A 16,324-nucleotide genomic window follows, 5' to 3' on the forward strand; every position below is an offset into this window, starting at 1 on the left:
CGTGCCCAAGGCCAAGCAGTGAGTTAGTGCTGGCACCAGTACTGCAACCGTCAGGGGTTAATGCGGAGGAAGTGGAGGGATGGGAGTCCAGCTTTGGGTGGGGGTCAACCTCGAGGAAGCAGAGGGGGTCCTAGCCTCTGGGTCAGAAAGGAGGAGGTAGAGGGGCCAGGGGCCAGCCTTGGGTGGGAGTCAAAGTCGAAGCAGGGGATCAGGGTTACCATTCTCCGGGTCAATACAGTGGGGATTGGGAGAACCGGGGCCTGGCCTCAGGCTGAGAGAAAGCAGGGTGACAGGCTGGTGTCAACATCAAAGAAGTGGAGGGGACGGGAGCCCAGCCTTGGGATGAACGGGAGGACGTAGAGGGGTGTAAGGTTGGGGTTAATGTCGAGGGAGCGCAGGGGTCCGGGGGATCCAGTCTCCAGGGTAACTAGGAGGCGGCAGAGGGGGCCGGGACCGAAGTCAGCAGAGTCCAGCCGCTGGCCGCCGGCGGGGCGGGGCGGGGCGGGCCGGGCCGCGGTTACGTGCGGGGAAGGCGGGCGCACGCGCGTTCCCCGGTGGCTGACGTCATGGCGCGGGCGTCTGCTGACTGCACTGTCGCTGCCGCCACTACCGCCGAGACTCGGACGGGCCGCTGTAGCCGTTTCTGTGGCTGTCGTTGCCGCCGCCGTCGCCATGGCTCAGTACAAGGGCGCCGCGAGCGAGGCGGGCCGCGCCATGCACCTGATGAAGAAGCGGGAGAAGCAGCGCGAGCAGATGGAGCAGATGAAGCAGCGGATCGCAGAGGTGCGCCGGGCCGGGCGCCTCGGGGCATGCGCGCCCCCGGGACCCCGGGCGGCCCGCGCACCTCCCCGGCGCTGGGAGACCCGGGCGGCGGGCTCGAGCGCGGGCCGCTCCCCGGGGCGGGACCCTGGCTCGCTGACCTCCAGCAGGGGACAGAAGCGGGCTGGCGGCAGTACCTTCCTCTGGAAAATAGGCCCAGAATCGGGCCCCTTCAGAAGCTGGCACAGCTGGCTCGTGACAAGCCTCCAGCAGGAGAGAGTCACAGTCAATGTTTTTCTTGGTGGTCCTGGGGCTGGGTGGCCCGTGCCCCGGCCGGGGGATACCAGGAAGGGCAGGTCGTCTCTTCCTGGCGAGGCCCAGGGACAGGCCGCTGAGGCTCACTCATTCCAGAACCCTTTACACACGTGACAAAGTCACACATGAGTCTCGGGGGTGCTAACGCGACCCCCAGCGCGTCAGTGAGTGGCCCGTGATGCTGGGCGCTGGGGATGGAGGATGGACGAGCTCCCAGCTTGACCTTTGGGGGACACTGAGCAGCAGCACGGGGACGTGGGGCGCGGGCGGGAGCAAGCTCCTACCTTAGGTAAGGGGGCAGGCCCGGAGCCCGCCTCCGCGCGTATGCCCAGTTCCCTCTTACTGTGTGTCGGAACGAAGTCCTCGTGCTCTGGCCCCCCTGTCTCAGTGGGGACTCTGTGGCCAGCTGAAGGTGCATTTCTCTGCTGGCCACCTCCTTTGGAGGCCACCGGTCAGAGAAGGATCTACGTGGTACCAAGTGGGCTGGGGCCGGGAAGCGGTTGGCAACATCTGGGCTCAGGAGGAAGGAAGATCACTCAGAGAGGGGACAGGCCCCTCAGCCAGTCTTTTTGTTTGTTTGTTTTTGTTTTTTTTGTCGTTTTTTTTTTCGTGACCAGCACTCAGCACCGGTCATTCCTATATGGGATCCGAACCCGCGGCGGGAGCGTCGCCGCGCTCCCAGCGCAGCACTCTACCGAGTGCGCCACGGGCTCGGCCTAGCCAGTCTTTTCTTTTTTGCCCTCTCCTGCCATCCCTTGGCTTGGGTCTCAGGAGCTTCAGCTTAAAGGCTGGGTATGGAAAAGTTCAAAGATGAGTAGGGCCTGTGGCTCCGGGCCGCTGACGGGGCTCTGGTCTCTAGCAGGAGACCTCAAGGGGCCAGAGCAGTTCGGGGATCGAAGGGAAACGACCCCATTTGGCTCTGTTAGTACTGGAAGAGCCACTCTCGGCCTCATGGAACCTTCCATCTACCAAGGAAAGGGGACGTGTCTTTTCCAGGGTCACATCGTAGTGAGTCCAGGGGCAGATCTGGGACTACAACCCAGGTCCCCAACAGCTAGCCTGCCATTTCCACGGGGGGCGCGGGAGTGGGTGGCCCTCCATGTCGCTGTCCTTCCCCGGCAGGAGAACATAATGAAATCCAACATCGACAAGAAGTTCTCTGCGCACTACGATGCGGTGGAGGCGGAGCTCAAGTCCAGCACCGTGGGTGAGCAGGGCCCACGGGCCGCCCTCTCCCGGGCCCTGGGGTCGCTCCCACGCTGGGCCCAGGTGACGGGCCCTTCCCACCATGTTTCCTTGCCTGCCAGGTCTCGTGACCCTGAATGACATGAAGGCCAAGCAGGAGGCGCTGGTGAAGGAGCGGGAGAAACAGCTGGCCAAGAAGGAGCAGTCGAAGGAGCTGCAGCTGTGGGTCCCCTCCTCCCGGGAGCAGCGTCCCCTCAGGATGTAGCCGGGGCATGGGGTCTCCTGGGCGCAGGCCGGGCTGTTCGTGCCTCGGGCGGGACCCTGGGTCCTGCTCGGGGAACAGGTGTAGCATCTAGTTTGGGATTTGTGTTTCTCTCTTCTGCCTTTTTGGGCCCACGCTAAAGTCTTTTGACGTCCGTGGTTTGGTCTCTCTGGGCCCTTTCCTTTCACCGGGTGCCTGGACGGCCTGCATGCTTCCCGTTCCTCTTCGTCCCATGACCCGTGTCCCTCAGTGGCCACTGTGTTGTAGTCAGGGCCTTGCCCATGAGCTTGGAGTGACCCAAGGCAGTGAAATCTCCCTGGGGTGCCGGGGAGGGCCAGCCCGCGCCGCGTGGGCCCCCCGCTGAGCATGCGGGTGGCTTCGGGCCAGGGAAGGGGCCGCCCGGTGGGGACGTGCTGCGTGACGGCCACCTGCGCCTTGGCAGGAAGCTGGAGAAGCTGCGAGAGAAGGAGCGGAAGAAGGAGGCCAAGCGGAAGATCTCTAGCCTGTCCTTCACCCTGGAGGAGGAGGAGGACGGTGGTGAGGCGGACGAGGAGGTGGCCGTGGACGAAGAGGAGCTGGGCAGGGAAGGTGAGGGCAGGCCCCGCCGCCGGCCGCGGCGCCCGCCGTGCTCGTGTCCCGCGCCTCCCGCTCAGCGCTCGGTCACAGCCCGGCCTGCGGGCCCTGGGCAGGGGCCGCCGTGCAAGAGGCTGTAGAGCGAGCTGGTGCCTGGTCAAGAAGGCTCCAGAAGCTGCCTTCCACGGGGTCCCAGTCGGATAGTCCGAGGTGGGGAGATGGCCTAGACCAGGCTGGCCGCTGAACTTCCTGCGATGACGGGGATGTTCGTGTCTGGGCTGCCCAGTATGGCAGCCACTTGCCAAGGGTGGCCGCTGAGCACCTGCCACGTGGCTCGTGTGACTGGAGCACTGAATTACTAGTTCGGTTTGGTGTGTTGCAATATAAATTTGCATGGCCACAGAAATTCAGTGGCTACTAGTTGGACACTGCAGATCTCAACTGTGACAATGAGGGGCCATCAGGGACGACTTGGGGAGGCTGGGGAGTGAGGCCAAAGGCAGCCTGGCACCCCTGAGTACCGCACACCTTCTGTGTGCCTGGCCGGGGGCACATGGGGCAGCGTCCCTCTCCTAGCGGAAGCACTCGGGGCTGTCCGGATTGCCGCTCTGGCCAGGGCCCAGAAGGGCTAGCCCAGGGCTCAGAGAAGGTGTCCTCTGGGGCACGGTTGAGTTGGGCCTTAAGGAGGAGGGGATTTCCTTAGCCAGAGAGATGGAAGGGGTGAGCAGAGTATATGGGCAGAAGATACACCGGGCATGAAACAGGGCAGTAATGAATGAGTGGGTACATTTGAGGACTGGGAGCAAGGGTGCCAGGCCTCCGGGGAGGGCACCGAAGCAGGCCTGAGCTGTTTTAGAAATTGCGATGCTCAGGGAACAGCGGTGGGAGGGAACCGAGGCAGGGTGTGGCGTGGCATGGCTGTGGCAATGGGCTGGTGAGATGGCTTTGAGGGGAGTGGCCGGGCTGTCAAGAGGAAGAAGCTGCCAGCCACCTGCGATTTGGGTTTTTCCTGTTCCAGGAACCGCAGTGGAAGACACAAAAAGAAACAGATGGAACTTTAGGCCGCATTGTGCCCGAGCCTGGGCATCCGCAGTAGCTCGCACTAGCTACGTGTCCGGTGCTTGGTGCTACTACGTGTGGCAGGAGCTACTGTTTTGGACAGCACAGGCCTGGGGGGAAGGTTGTCAACCTTGCTATGTGTCATTGAGGCTTTTATTGTGTTTTTTGGTTTTTGGTTTTTGGTGGCTGGCCAATAAGGGGGTCAAAACCTGGGCCTTGGTGTTGTCAGCACCACACTCTAACCACCTGAGCTAACCAGCCAGCCCAAGGGCCTTTAGAAAACTGCTTGGTGGGCTCTTCCCTCCCTCCGGAGGTTTCGCTTTGGGGGGCCCAATGGGATCCTGGCGTCTGTTTTTAAAGCTCTCCCTGTGATTCTAACGTGCAGTCAGGCTCTAGAGCCTCTGCCCTAGAGTGTCCAGCTAAAGAACATAGGCTTGATTTCTAGGTCTGTGATTCTCAAAGCATGCTCCAGGGACCCCTGGGGGTCTGAGAGACCCTTGCAGGGGTCTGTGAGATCAAAACCGTTTTTGTAATCATGCTAAGATATTCGTTGCCTCCTTTTGCTCCAGAGATCACCACAAAGAAGAGGAAATTGGGGAAGAACCCAGATGTGGACACAAGCTTCTTGCCTGACCGAGACCGGGAGGTAAAGAGCCTGGCTCTGGCTCTGACCCTGACTGTGACATTGACCTTAACCGTGACCCTGACCCCAGCCCTGGAGGAGGCGCTCACTCGGGGAGCAGGACCCTGCCTGCACCCCGAGCAGCCTTGGGCCTCACTCCCTTGCCCATTTCTTCTCCCAGGAGGAGGAAAATCGGCTCCGGGAAGAGCTGCGGCAGGAGTGGGAAGCCAAGCAGGAGAAGATCAAGAGTGAGTGCTCTCGGCGTGGGCGCGATATGCCACCAGGGCCCTGGGCAGCGGGCTGGGGGACACTCGGGTCTGGAGACCGAGAGGCAACTCTGCTTTCTAGGCGAGGAGATTGAAATCACCTTCAGTTACTGGGATGGCTCTGGGCACCGGCGGACAGTCAAGGTAGGCAGCGTGGGGCTGCTCCCCGTGCGCCCAGCCTCCCTTGGGTCCGGTGGGAAGGAACTGACAATCCTGACTTCGAGAGACCCCGGGGACCCTAAGGATAATGGGAAGAGGGCCTGGCCCTGTGCGGGGTGGGGGGAGTGGGGCGCGGGCTGTCCGGAGGTGCTGTAGGTCCCGGCAGGGGCCTTCTTGAGAGCCCTTCTGCAGGCTCGTATCTTCCCTTCCCCACTCCTTGGCTTCCTGATGCCGGCTCTCGGGCCGCTCGCGCAGATGAAAAAGGGCAACACGATGCAGCAGTTCCTGCAGAAGGCGCTTGAGATCCTGCGTAAGGACTTCAGCGAGCTCAGGTGAGGGCCGCGTGGCTGTGTGCTGCCCGGCACACTGGCCGCTGTGCTCCCAGCAGAGGAGTGTCGGGCTCCTGTTTCCTTCCCTCCCCGCACAGAGCTTAGGTGGGAGCGCCCTGCCTGATTGCTTAGCCCAAGGGTGGAGGACAGTGGGGCACCAGTCCCAGGCTCACCGAACCACGGAGCTCCCCTCAAAGCGTTGGGGCTGCCACCCCCTGCCCCCAGCGCCGGCTCTCCTTAGTGGGCTGCCGCCCCCCTCCCTGGGCAGAGGATGCCGTCTGTCTGTCCATCCCTTCCTGCCTCTGTCCTTCAGGTCAGCAGGCGTGGAGCAGCTCATGTACATCAAGGAGGACTTGATCATCCCACACGTGAGTCCCTTCAGCCCTGGGTTGTGCAGTGGGTGCCTCATCCTGGGCTTCAGCAGGAGCGACCCCACTCAGCTCTGGGCTCTTTGGCTTGGGCTCGTGGCTGCGGGCTTTCTGGCCTGTGGGCAGGGGCTGGGAAAGGCCAAGATGGGCCATAAGCCGTCGTCACTTTCCTGCCATTGGCTCCTAGCATCACAGCTTCTATGACTTCATCGTCACCAAGGCGCGAGGGAAGAGTGGTGAGTGCTCCTGGCCTAGCGGCCCAGCACGCCAACCTGCCCCAGGCATCGGCGGGCAGAGCATGACACTGGGACGTCTGCTTCTGCCCCACAGGACCTCTCTTTAACTTTGACGTTCACGATGATGTGCGGCTGCTCAGCGATGCCACCGTGGAGAAGGATGAGGTACAGTGGTGCTGGGGGCACTGGGCCAGGGGCAGAAGGCAAGGTAGGAGGGGGCAGGAGAGGGGGTAGGAGGGGGTGGGAGGGGGCAGGAGAGGGCAGGAGGGGGGCGGGAGGGGGGGCGGGAGGGGGCGGGAGGGGGCGGGTGGGGGCCGGGAGGGGGCAGGAGAGGGCAGGAGGGGGTAGGAGGAGGGCGGGAGGGGGGCGGGAGGGGGCGGGAGGGGGCGGGAGGGGGCAGGTGGGGGCCGGGAGGGGGCGGGAGGGGGCGGGACGGGGCAGGCGGGGGCGCGGTGGCTGTGCACAGCAGGGCCGGCGTCTCCGTTCGTCAGTCGCACGCGGGCAAGGTGGTGCTGAGGAGCTGGTACGAGAAGAACAAGCACATCTTCCCTGCCAGCCGCTGGGAGCCCTACGACCCTGAGAAGAAGTGGGACAAGTACACGGTGAGGAGGATGCCGGCGGGGAGCGCGAACTGGGTACGAGCCGGAGGCCACGTGCCAGCCGCCGTGCTCAACTCGGCTTCCCGCCCTTGTCCCCCCCCATCCCCGTCGTCCTCACGCCAGATCCGGTGATCGGTGGTCGTCCGCTGCCGCCAGCGCCCCCGCCCCGTGTTCCCAGGACTGCAGGCGACGGCTCCCCTCCGACCGTGCAACCATGCGACCACGTCACCCTGTGGCGCTGTCACTTTTTTTTTTTACAATAAAGAAATGCACACGTCAGAGCTGGAGCACCTGCATTGTGAGAGAGTGTGTCTTGTTTAAAAGCATATTTATTGAGAAAATTTACATAACATAGAATTCATTTTGATAATTTTAAACTATACAATTCAGTGGCATTAGTACATTCACGATGTCATTCAACCATCACTGTTATTTGGTTCCAGAACATTTTCGTCACCCCAAAAGACCCTGTCCCCATTAGCAGTCGCTCCCTGCTCCCTCTCCCCGAGGCCCTGGAAACCCCTAATCTTCTGTCTGTCTCTCTGGATTGGACTATTCTGGAAGTTTCATATGTGTCTCAGGAGAAAGTGTGTCTAGCAGGGCTCGGGCAGTGGAAGGAGATCGGTCAGGAATGTGAGTCTTTTTTTTTTTTTATTTTTTAAAGCTGACCGGGGGCCGAGCCCGTGGCGCACTCGGGAGAGTGCGGCGCTGGGAGCGCAGCGACGCTCCCGCCGCGGGTTCGGATCCTATATAGGACTGGCCGGTGCACTCACTGGCTGAGTGCTGGTCACAAAAAAGACAAAAAAAAAAAAAAGCTGACCGGTAAGGGGATCTCAATCCTTGGCTTGGTGTTGTCAGCACCACGCTCAGCCACTGAACCAACCGGCCATCCCTATATGGGATCCGAACCCGCAGCCTTTGTGTTGTCAGCACCACACTCTCCCGAGTGAGCCACAGGCCGGCCCTAGGAGTGTGAGTCTTGGTACTCTGGTTTTTTTTTTTTTTTTTTTTAAAGATGACCAGTAAAGGTATCTTAACCCTTGACTTGGTGTTGTCAGCACCACGCTCACCCAGTGAGCCAACCAGCCGTCCCTATATGGGATCCGAGGGCCGAGCCCGTGGCGCACTCGGTAGAGTGCGGCGCTGGGAGCACGGCGACGCTCCCGCCACGGGTTCGGATCCTATATAGGAATGGCCGGTACACTCACTGGCTGAGTGCCGGTCACGAAAACGACAAAAAAAAATATATATATATATGGGATCCGAACCCGTGGCCTTGGTGTTATCAGCACCACACTCTCCCGAGTGAGCCACTGGCCAGCCCAGTACTCTGGTTCTTTACTGTGGGCTCTGTCCTCAGGCTGTGGTGGGTCTCAGGGTGGAGAGTCCCTCCCTAGTCCTCCCTGCTGGGTCCTTGGGCTCCTCTTGTGTCTCCTAGCTGCCCCTTCCATAGGGGCCATGGCTGTCCTGTGGCCCATGCCACCCTATACCCGTACCACAGCTCACCTGCCCTACCTTGGCCAACCCTGCTCAGACTGCCCAGGGGCTGGCTGGCCACTGTCACAGCCCCAAGGCAGGATCCAGCTTGGGGGGTGGGTACCAGGCCCCACACCAACACCTCAGCATCCAGCTCCTCTAGTTCCCCTTGGGTAAGTTGAGGCAGGAAAGCCTGCCTCCAGGAGGCTGAGAAAAGAGCTGACAGGACCCTGTTTCTGCCCTTTCTCCCCTTGCCCGAGGCCAAGAAGAGGGGACAGGGACAGCCCCTCACTGTCTAATGTGGAGCGCCACAGCTCTGGGTCTGGCCCCACCTCCCTGGCAAATGTGCAGCTCTGAAGGTGGTGGGTGGTGGCAGAGACCCTGTGTCCCATTCAACCGTGGCCTGGGGAGGCCTGGGGAAGCCTGGCTGGCACCTAGGCACTCTCACTTGGGCTTCCAGGTCCGTGTCTGGGATGGGGCCACCTGGGGGTCATTCGGAGGGGAGAGGAGGGTAGAGCAGGCCTCAGGGCACAGCAGGGAGGGGGTGGCCAGGCCTCGCCCTATGTCCTGGACATGGGAGACAAGTCTGAGGACCTCAATGGGGCCTTTTGTTGGGCTCCCAGGAACTCTGGAGGGGATTGTCTGGTCCTCCAGCCAACCCCTTTCTGTCCTTTGAGAAGCCACCAGAAGAGCAGGCCTCCCAAGGAAACAGAGCCCCTCTCAGCCAGCTCGCCTGATGGCAGATGGTTTCTGGGGGAGCTGCCTCGGCCCTGACAGGGGAGAACCCTGGAAAGAGCCATAATTTCCTGGGAAGACAGGCCAGGGGGCGGGGGGTGAGAGCCATTTGGGGTCAAGACGAAGGGGCAGGGTGACTATCAGGAAAGGAGACCCATGTCCTTGTGGCCAGGGAAGGGACAGAAAAGGCTGTGCCGTGATGGGGAGCTAGGAAGGAGCCCCTTGCTAAGGACAGGGCTGAGGTGGCAGCTGGGAAGGTGGAGCTGGACGAGCAGGGTGACAAGCTTCTTTCAGGTCTCCCGTTCAGCCACTGGGTCTGGGCTGTCCTGGCCACTGGCCTCACTCCTAGAGGCGGTGCTGGCCTGAGTTCCCACCGAGGAGGGACAACTGTCTAGATGGGGCTCAGGCTCGGAGTCCCTTGGGACTTTTGACTCATTGTGAATGTGGGGTTGAGAGGAGAGCTTGGGAGGCCGCAGAGGGAAGTTGAGGAGCTGTCAAGGCAGTTGCTAGTTGATGCTCTGGAACTAGACGAGGTCGCCGAGGACCAGCGTGTGCTGGGCTAAGGACCAAGGACACAAGGACAGCCGGACCTCCTCACCCAGGCTTTATTCCCGGGGTCTATGTGTGCAGAAAACAAAGAGGGAAACAAAAAATCAACCAGCGACGTGAGGAGGCCTTTCTGGCATGGGGACATTTAAGCTGACAAATAAATGACAAGAAGTCAGCCATGGCAACGCAGGCGGGGGGCGGTCCAGGCAGAGGGCAGAGCCAGTGCGAGGACACCGGGGCGGCGCAGAGGAGGGACGTCCCCCTTGTCCCGGCGCGACTCAGCGGAGGCGCACACGATGCTCCCACCAGCCACGCACGTCCCTTCCCCTCCCGCTTATCCGTGCCCGCTGCCCGCACACGAGCCCCTCCGAGCAGACCGGACGTTCTGCCTCGTTCTGCCTCGAAGCGTCTGGCACAGCCCAGCGATCCCGCACCTCGTGCAGCCGCATCGCTCAGCCGCGTGCCCGGGTGTCCTCCACGGCCCCCATACTCGCGCCTACAGAGCCTCCGCCCGCTGCACAGCGAGATGCACAAAGTCCCCCCAACGCCAGGGCCTTGTCCCGACTGGCAGCCCCGGCCGCGGTGTGACAGTGTGACAGGCCGGCTCCCCTGAGCCTCGCCCGCAGGGTGCCGCCGCCCCCCACCCGGACTCGTGTGCTAAGCTGAGATGGGGGATGATGGTTCCTCAGTGTGCACTTTAGTTTTTAATTTTAAAATTTATCTTTTTAATTTCTTCAAGAGGAAAAAGTCGCATAGCATCAATGAGCCAGTAACCATTTAAAATGTGCAAGTCAGTGGCAGTTCGTGCGTTCACAACGTGGTGCATCTGCTCCCAGAACACTTCTGTCACCCCAGAAGGAAACCCCCTCTCCCAGTCCCTGGCAGCCACTAACCTACTCTCTCTATGGATCTGCCTCTTCTAGAAGTTTCACATAAATGGAAGCATATAATACGTGCCCTTTGTGTGTGGCTTCTTTCATTTAGCCTAACAGTCTTTGAGGTTCATCAATACTGTAGCATGAATCTGAATTTTATTCCTTTCTCTAACTGAATAATGTTGCATTGTGTGCCTGGGCCACGTTTTGTTCATCCACTCAACTGCGGATGGACATTCTGGGTGTTTCCACCGTTTGGCTGTAGTAAATAATGCTGCCGTGAACATCCGTGTACAAGTTTTTGTTTGATGTCACTGTCACTGTGGTTTGCATTTGTATTTCTCTTTCCCATGTTTAAAAATCACATGCATTTGTCCTGCAAACTGTCTATTCCTGTCATTTGCCCATTAATTGTATTGTTGGTCTTTTAAATCTGGAATTCTAGGTACCTTCCATACATGAGGGGGAGTGGCCCCTGGTGGTATATAGCACCGATATTTTTCCTAGTTTTTCATTCATCCTGGGGTGTCTTTTGCCATGAAAAGTTTCTTTTATTTTTAGGTATATTGGACTTTTCAGTCTTTTATGGTTTCAGGGTTTTGGGTCATGGTTAGGAAGGTCTTCTGCAATTCGGTGTTACAAAGGAAGCACTTGGGGAGTTTTAGCAGGAGTGAGACATAAGCTTGAGTAAGTTTTCAGGTCACTCCAGGAGCAGCGTGGAGAAAGGATTGGTGGAGGACATGGCGGGAGGCCAGAGAGGAAGCCACCGCTGTCATCCTGAGGGGAGAGGCTGGTGGCTTGCACCAGAGTGGAAAGAGAAGGTCAGATTCTGGGTAGATTTTGACGAGACGGCCAATAGGACCTGCTGATGGACAGGATGTGGTGTTTGATAGAAAGAGAGGAGTAAGGGAGAGCTCCAAGATTTCGGCCTGAGCGAGAGGAGGAATCTTTTCTTTCACCCCCTGTAGTGGATTGAATTGTGTCCCCCCAAAACTCACTGAAGCTTGAATTGTATCCCCCAGGTTTTATGTCTTAGAAACTTGGCCCCCACTGTGACTGTTAAGCGGATGGGAAATCCTATTACGATAATTGAAAGGTGGAGCCTTGAAGAGGTGATTGGATTGTAGGACCGTGCAGTAGTGAGTGGATTAAAAATGGTGGTCAGGGGCGTGGTTCTGAGGGCTTTAAAAGAAGAGGAGAGTCTGTCTCTCTCTCTCTCTCTGTTCTCTCCACTTCCACCATCTTGCAATGTGAGACCCCTGGGTCGCTGTTGCCACCATCAGATGGACTTTGGACTTCCCAGCCTCAGAAACTGTAAGCAATAAATTTCATTTTTCTTTATAAATCACCCAGTTTCGAGTATCTTCTTATAAGCAACAGAAACTAATACCGCCCCTCCAAAGAATCTTTACTAATATGGGGCACACGTGAAGGAAAGCAAGTTTAGGGTGAACAATTAAGTGTTTGTGGACATGTTATGTCAAGGTTCCTATTAGAGAGTGAAGTGGGGCTGCCAGACAAAGACTTGGATTTATGAAGCTGGAGTTCACAGGAGAGCTTGGGAGGCTGGAGAGAGAAAGTGCAGAGCCATCAAGACAGACTTTATTGGATGCCTCTGGAACTAGAAGAGCTCACCGAAAGAATCAAAGAGTAACACCTGGGCTTCTGGTTTGAGCTGGGCAGATGGGACTCAGAAGCAGGGCTGTGACAGGGTGGGCAGCAGGATTTTGACCCCAATTCCGAGGTACTTATGCAATAGTTACATGAGGATGCTGTGTAGTCACGTGCTCTATGAATAGAAATTCTGCTCCTATGTAATTACCCAAGAATAATTCCTGTACATCTGTTATAACTCTCTGCAAAGGGGGTCCCCTTGGGTTTTGGGTTGAATACTAAGCTGCATACACACAGGGTGAAACTCCAGGAATTGGTCAATGAAAATCCAGAAGGGTCGCAACTGAGTAATGTGGCTAAAACTAGCCCTACAGTAAAGGCCTTTCTAGACCTGCCTTAACAAAGCTTAAAAACAGGCCTTGAGAGGATCAAGCTGATCCACAAGTACCTTAACTGCCTGCCAAAGTCCAACCCTCTTTTAAGGAAGACAACAAAATCTAGACACCCCACAACACAATAGTCATGTCCAGCATGTGATAAAAAATTACCACACATGCAAAGAAGCAGGAACATGTGATCCTTAACCAGGAGAAACGTCAGTCAATAGAAACAGAAAGCATTTCAAAATACAAAATTGGAGAGAAAGCAACCACTTCTATCTGACATTGGACTGGGGGATCTAGCCAGGGCAATTAGGCATCAAAATGAAATAAAAGACGTCCAGATTGGAAAGGAAGAAGTAAAACTATCTCTACTCTCAGATGATATGATCTTGTATATAGAAAATCCTAAGGAACTCTCTAAAAAACTGTTATAGCAAATTAGCAAGTTCAGCAAGGTTGCAGGATAAAAGATCATTATACAACTGTGTAATTATATCAATTCTATTTTTATACACTAGCAATGAACAATCTGAAATGAAGATAAGAAAACAATTCTTTTAAATTTCTTTTTCTGGCGGCTGGCCAGTACAAGAAAACAATTTAATTTACAAGAGTGTGAAAAAGAATAAAATAAGAATCAATGTAACAAAAGAAGTGTAAGATTTGTGCACTGAAAACGATGAAACATCGTTGAAAGAAATTAAAGAAGATCTAAATAAATGGAAAGACATCTATATTAGTCATGGTTCTCCAGAAAAACAGAACCAACAGGACATGCGTGCGCGCGCGTGCACACACACACACGCACACAATTTCTTTTAAGGATTTAGTTCATGCAATTGTCAGGGCTGGCAAGTTGGCAAGTATAAATTTATAGGGCAGGCTGGTAGGCTGGAAACTCAGGCAGGATTTCTGTGTTACAGTCTTTTTTTTTTTTTTTTTTTTTTCCGTGACCGGCACCCAGACAGTGAGCGGACCGGCCATCCCTATATAGGATCCGAACCCGCGGCCGGAGCGTCGCCGCGCTCCCAGCGCCGCACTCTCCCGAGTGCGCCACGGGCTCGGCCCCTGTGTTACAGTCTTGAAGCAGAATTTCTCCTTTTCTGGGAATCCTGTTTTTGCTCTTGTGGCCTTCAACTGAGTCGATGAGGCTCGCACCCATTTTTAAGGGTGATCGCCTTCACTACAGTCAACTGATTGTAGATGTTGACCACAGCTACAAAATACCTTCACAGCAATACCTAGATGAGTCTTTAATTAAATGTCTGGGGACTGTAGCCTGGCCAAGGTGACACATACAATTAACCGTCACAACATACTGTGCTCATGGATCGGAAGACTTAATTTTGTTAAGAAAGACGGCAGTCCTCCCCAAATTGATCTACAGATTCAGTTCAATCCCTATCAAAATCCCAGCTGGCTTTTTTGCAGAAATTGACAGGTTTATCCTAAAATTCATATGGAAATGCAAGGGACCCTGAATACCCGAAACACTCTTGAACAAATGTGAAGGGCTCATAATTCCCAGTTGCAAAACTTACGACAAAGCTACACTGATCAAGACAGTGTAGTACAGGAATAAGGACAGACATAGAGGTCGATGAAACAGAACCGAGAGTCCAGAAATAAACCCAGACATCTACAGTCAACTGGTGTTTTATAAGGGTGCCAAGACCATTCAACTAGGAAAGAATAGTCTCTTCAACAAATGGTGCTGGGACAACTAGATATCCACATGCAAAACAGTGGAGTTGGACCACAATCTCACATCATACACCAAAATGGATCAGAGACCTAAATTTAAGAGCTAAAATTATAAAACTTTCAGATGAAAACAGGTATAAATCTTTGTGACCTTGGATCAAGCAATGATTTCTTACATATGACAACGAAAGTACAAACAACAAAAGATACATTAGACGTCATCAGAATTTAAAACTTTTGTACATCAATGAATACTGTCAAGAAGGTGAAAAGAGAATCCACAGAATGAGAGAAAATATTTACAAATCTGTGTATGATAAAGGATTAATATCCAGAATCTATAAAGAACTCCTACATCTCATCAACAACAAAACAAAACACTTGATTAAAAAATGGCCAATGGACTTGAATAGACATTTCTCCAGAGAGGATATAGAAATGGTCAACAAGCACATGAAAGGGTGCTGAACACCATTCGTCACCAGGGAAATCAAAATTGAAACCACCATGACATACCCCTTCTCACCCACTAGGATGGCCATGATAATAATAATAATAATAATAATAATAATAATAATAATAATAATGGTAATAATAATAATAATAATGGTAATAATAATAATAAAAGCCGCCCAGACAATAAGTGTTGGGAAGGATGAGGAGGAACTGGAACCCTCCTACAGTGCTGGTGGGAATGCAAAATAGTGCAGCTACTTTGGAAAACAGTTTGGCCATTTTTCAAAATGCCAAAACTGACCCAGCAATTCCACTCCTAGGTATATACCCAAGAGAAAGGAAAGCATGTGTTCACACAGAAACTTGTGCATAAATGTTCCTAGCAGCATAATTCACAATAGCCAAAAGGTGGAAACAACCCAAATGTCCACAAATTGATGAATGAACAAAGAAAATGTAGTATATCCATGCAATGGAATATTATTTGGATCTAGAAAGAAATGAAATCTGGGGCTGAGCCTGTGGCGCACTCGGTAGAGTGCGGCGCTGGGAGTGCAGCGACGCTTCCGCCGCGGGTTCGGATCCTGTATAGGACTGGCCAGTACACTCACTGGCTGAGTGCCGGTCACGAAAAAGACAAAAAAAAAAAAAAGAAAAAAAAGAAATGAAATCTGGATACATGCTACAACATGGATGAACCTTGAAAACATTATGTTCAGTGAAAGAAGCCAGACACAAAAGACAAATACAAATTGTACGATTGCATCTATATCAGATGTCCAGAACAGGCAAATCCGGAGTCAGAAAGTGAGCGGAGTGGGTCCCAGGGACTGGGGGAGGGGATGGAGAGTGACGGCTGACAGGTACGGGGTGTTTTTTGGGGGGGTGATGAAAATGTTCTAAAACTAGACACTGGTGATGGTTGCACAACTCTGAGAATATACGAAAAGCCATTGAATTGTACACTTTAAATGGGTCACTTATATGGTAGGTCAATTATCTCTCAATAAAGGTGTTTAAAAAGAAAAGGAAGAAAGGGGCTGGCCCGTGGCTCACTCGGGAGAGTGCGGTGCTGATAACACCAAGGCCACGGGTTCGGATCCCATATAGGGATGGCTGGTCAGCTCACCGGCTGAGGGTGGTGCTGACAACACCAAGCCAAGGGTTAAGATCCCCTGACCGGTCATCTTAAAAAATAAAATAAAATAAAATATAAATAAATAAATAAAAGAAAAAGAAAAGGAAAGAGAAAGCAAGGGAAGGAAAACCCCGCATTCAGGGTGGTGGTGGCCGGCGGGGAAGAGGCCCGAGGCGCAAGCCCGTCAGCCTCGAGTCCTCGTGCTGGGCACTCGCGCGTCACTGGCCGCCGTCCGTCCGGGGAGCGTCCTGGGCTGGGAGCGCGAGTCCTGCGACGGCACGTGCCTGCGGGAGGCGGCGCACCGGCAGCAGGTGGCTCCGAGCGCGCGCCCCAGGCCCGAGGGGGTGTGGCGCGGGCGCGCGCGGGCTCCAGGGTGGCCCCAGGCTGCGGGCGGGGAGCGGCGGGGCGACGCGCGCCACGGACGCGGCCATCGAGCGGAGGGGGTCGGCCGGCCGGGCGGGCCTCGGCGGCAGCGCGCGAGGCTCCGGCGGGGAGGGGCGGCCTCCGGCCGGCGCGCCTGTCGCTCGGGAGCCCCTGTCGCCGTCCCCGGGCGCCCCCGCCCGGCGCGGTGGTACGCTCCGGGTTTAAAAGGCCCCAGCGGCCGGGGCCGGCCCAGTGTGTGGGCGGCGGCGGCGGCGGCGGCGGCGCGCGCGGCCGCGGGG

At 55.7% G+C, this 16,324-nt stretch overlaps 1 protein-coding gene across 1 annotated transcript; it reads left to right on the plus strand.

Moving 5' to 3' along the window:
• The first annotated feature begins 576 nt into the window (after positions 1-576).
• On the plus strand, positions 577-7,034 carry FAM50A (family with sequence similarity 50 member A). The gene is made up of 13 exons (XM_063083870.1): positions 577-783; positions 2,197-2,281; positions 2,382-2,481; positions 2,964-3,109; positions 4,723-4,799; positions 4,957-5,023; positions 5,124-5,185; positions 5,456-5,532; positions 5,843-5,897; positions 6,085-6,133; positions 6,228-6,298; positions 6,625-6,735; positions 6,856-7,034. Exons 1-13 carry the CDS (start codon positions 673-675, stop codon positions 6,862-6,864), a joined length of 1,020 nt encoding a protein of 339 aa, XP_062939940.1. The 5' UTR covers positions 577-672; the 3' UTR covers positions 6,865-7,034.
• The last annotated feature ends 9,290 nt before the right edge of the window (positions 7,035-16,324 follow it).

This window comes from Cynocephalus volans, chromosome X, assembly GCF_027409185.1.
Source record: "Cynocephalus volans isolate mCynVol1 chromosome X, mCynVol1.pri, whole genome shotgun sequence".
Lineage (NCBI taxonomy): Eukaryota > Metazoa > Chordata > Mammalia > Dermoptera > Cynocephalidae > Cynocephalus > Cynocephalus volans.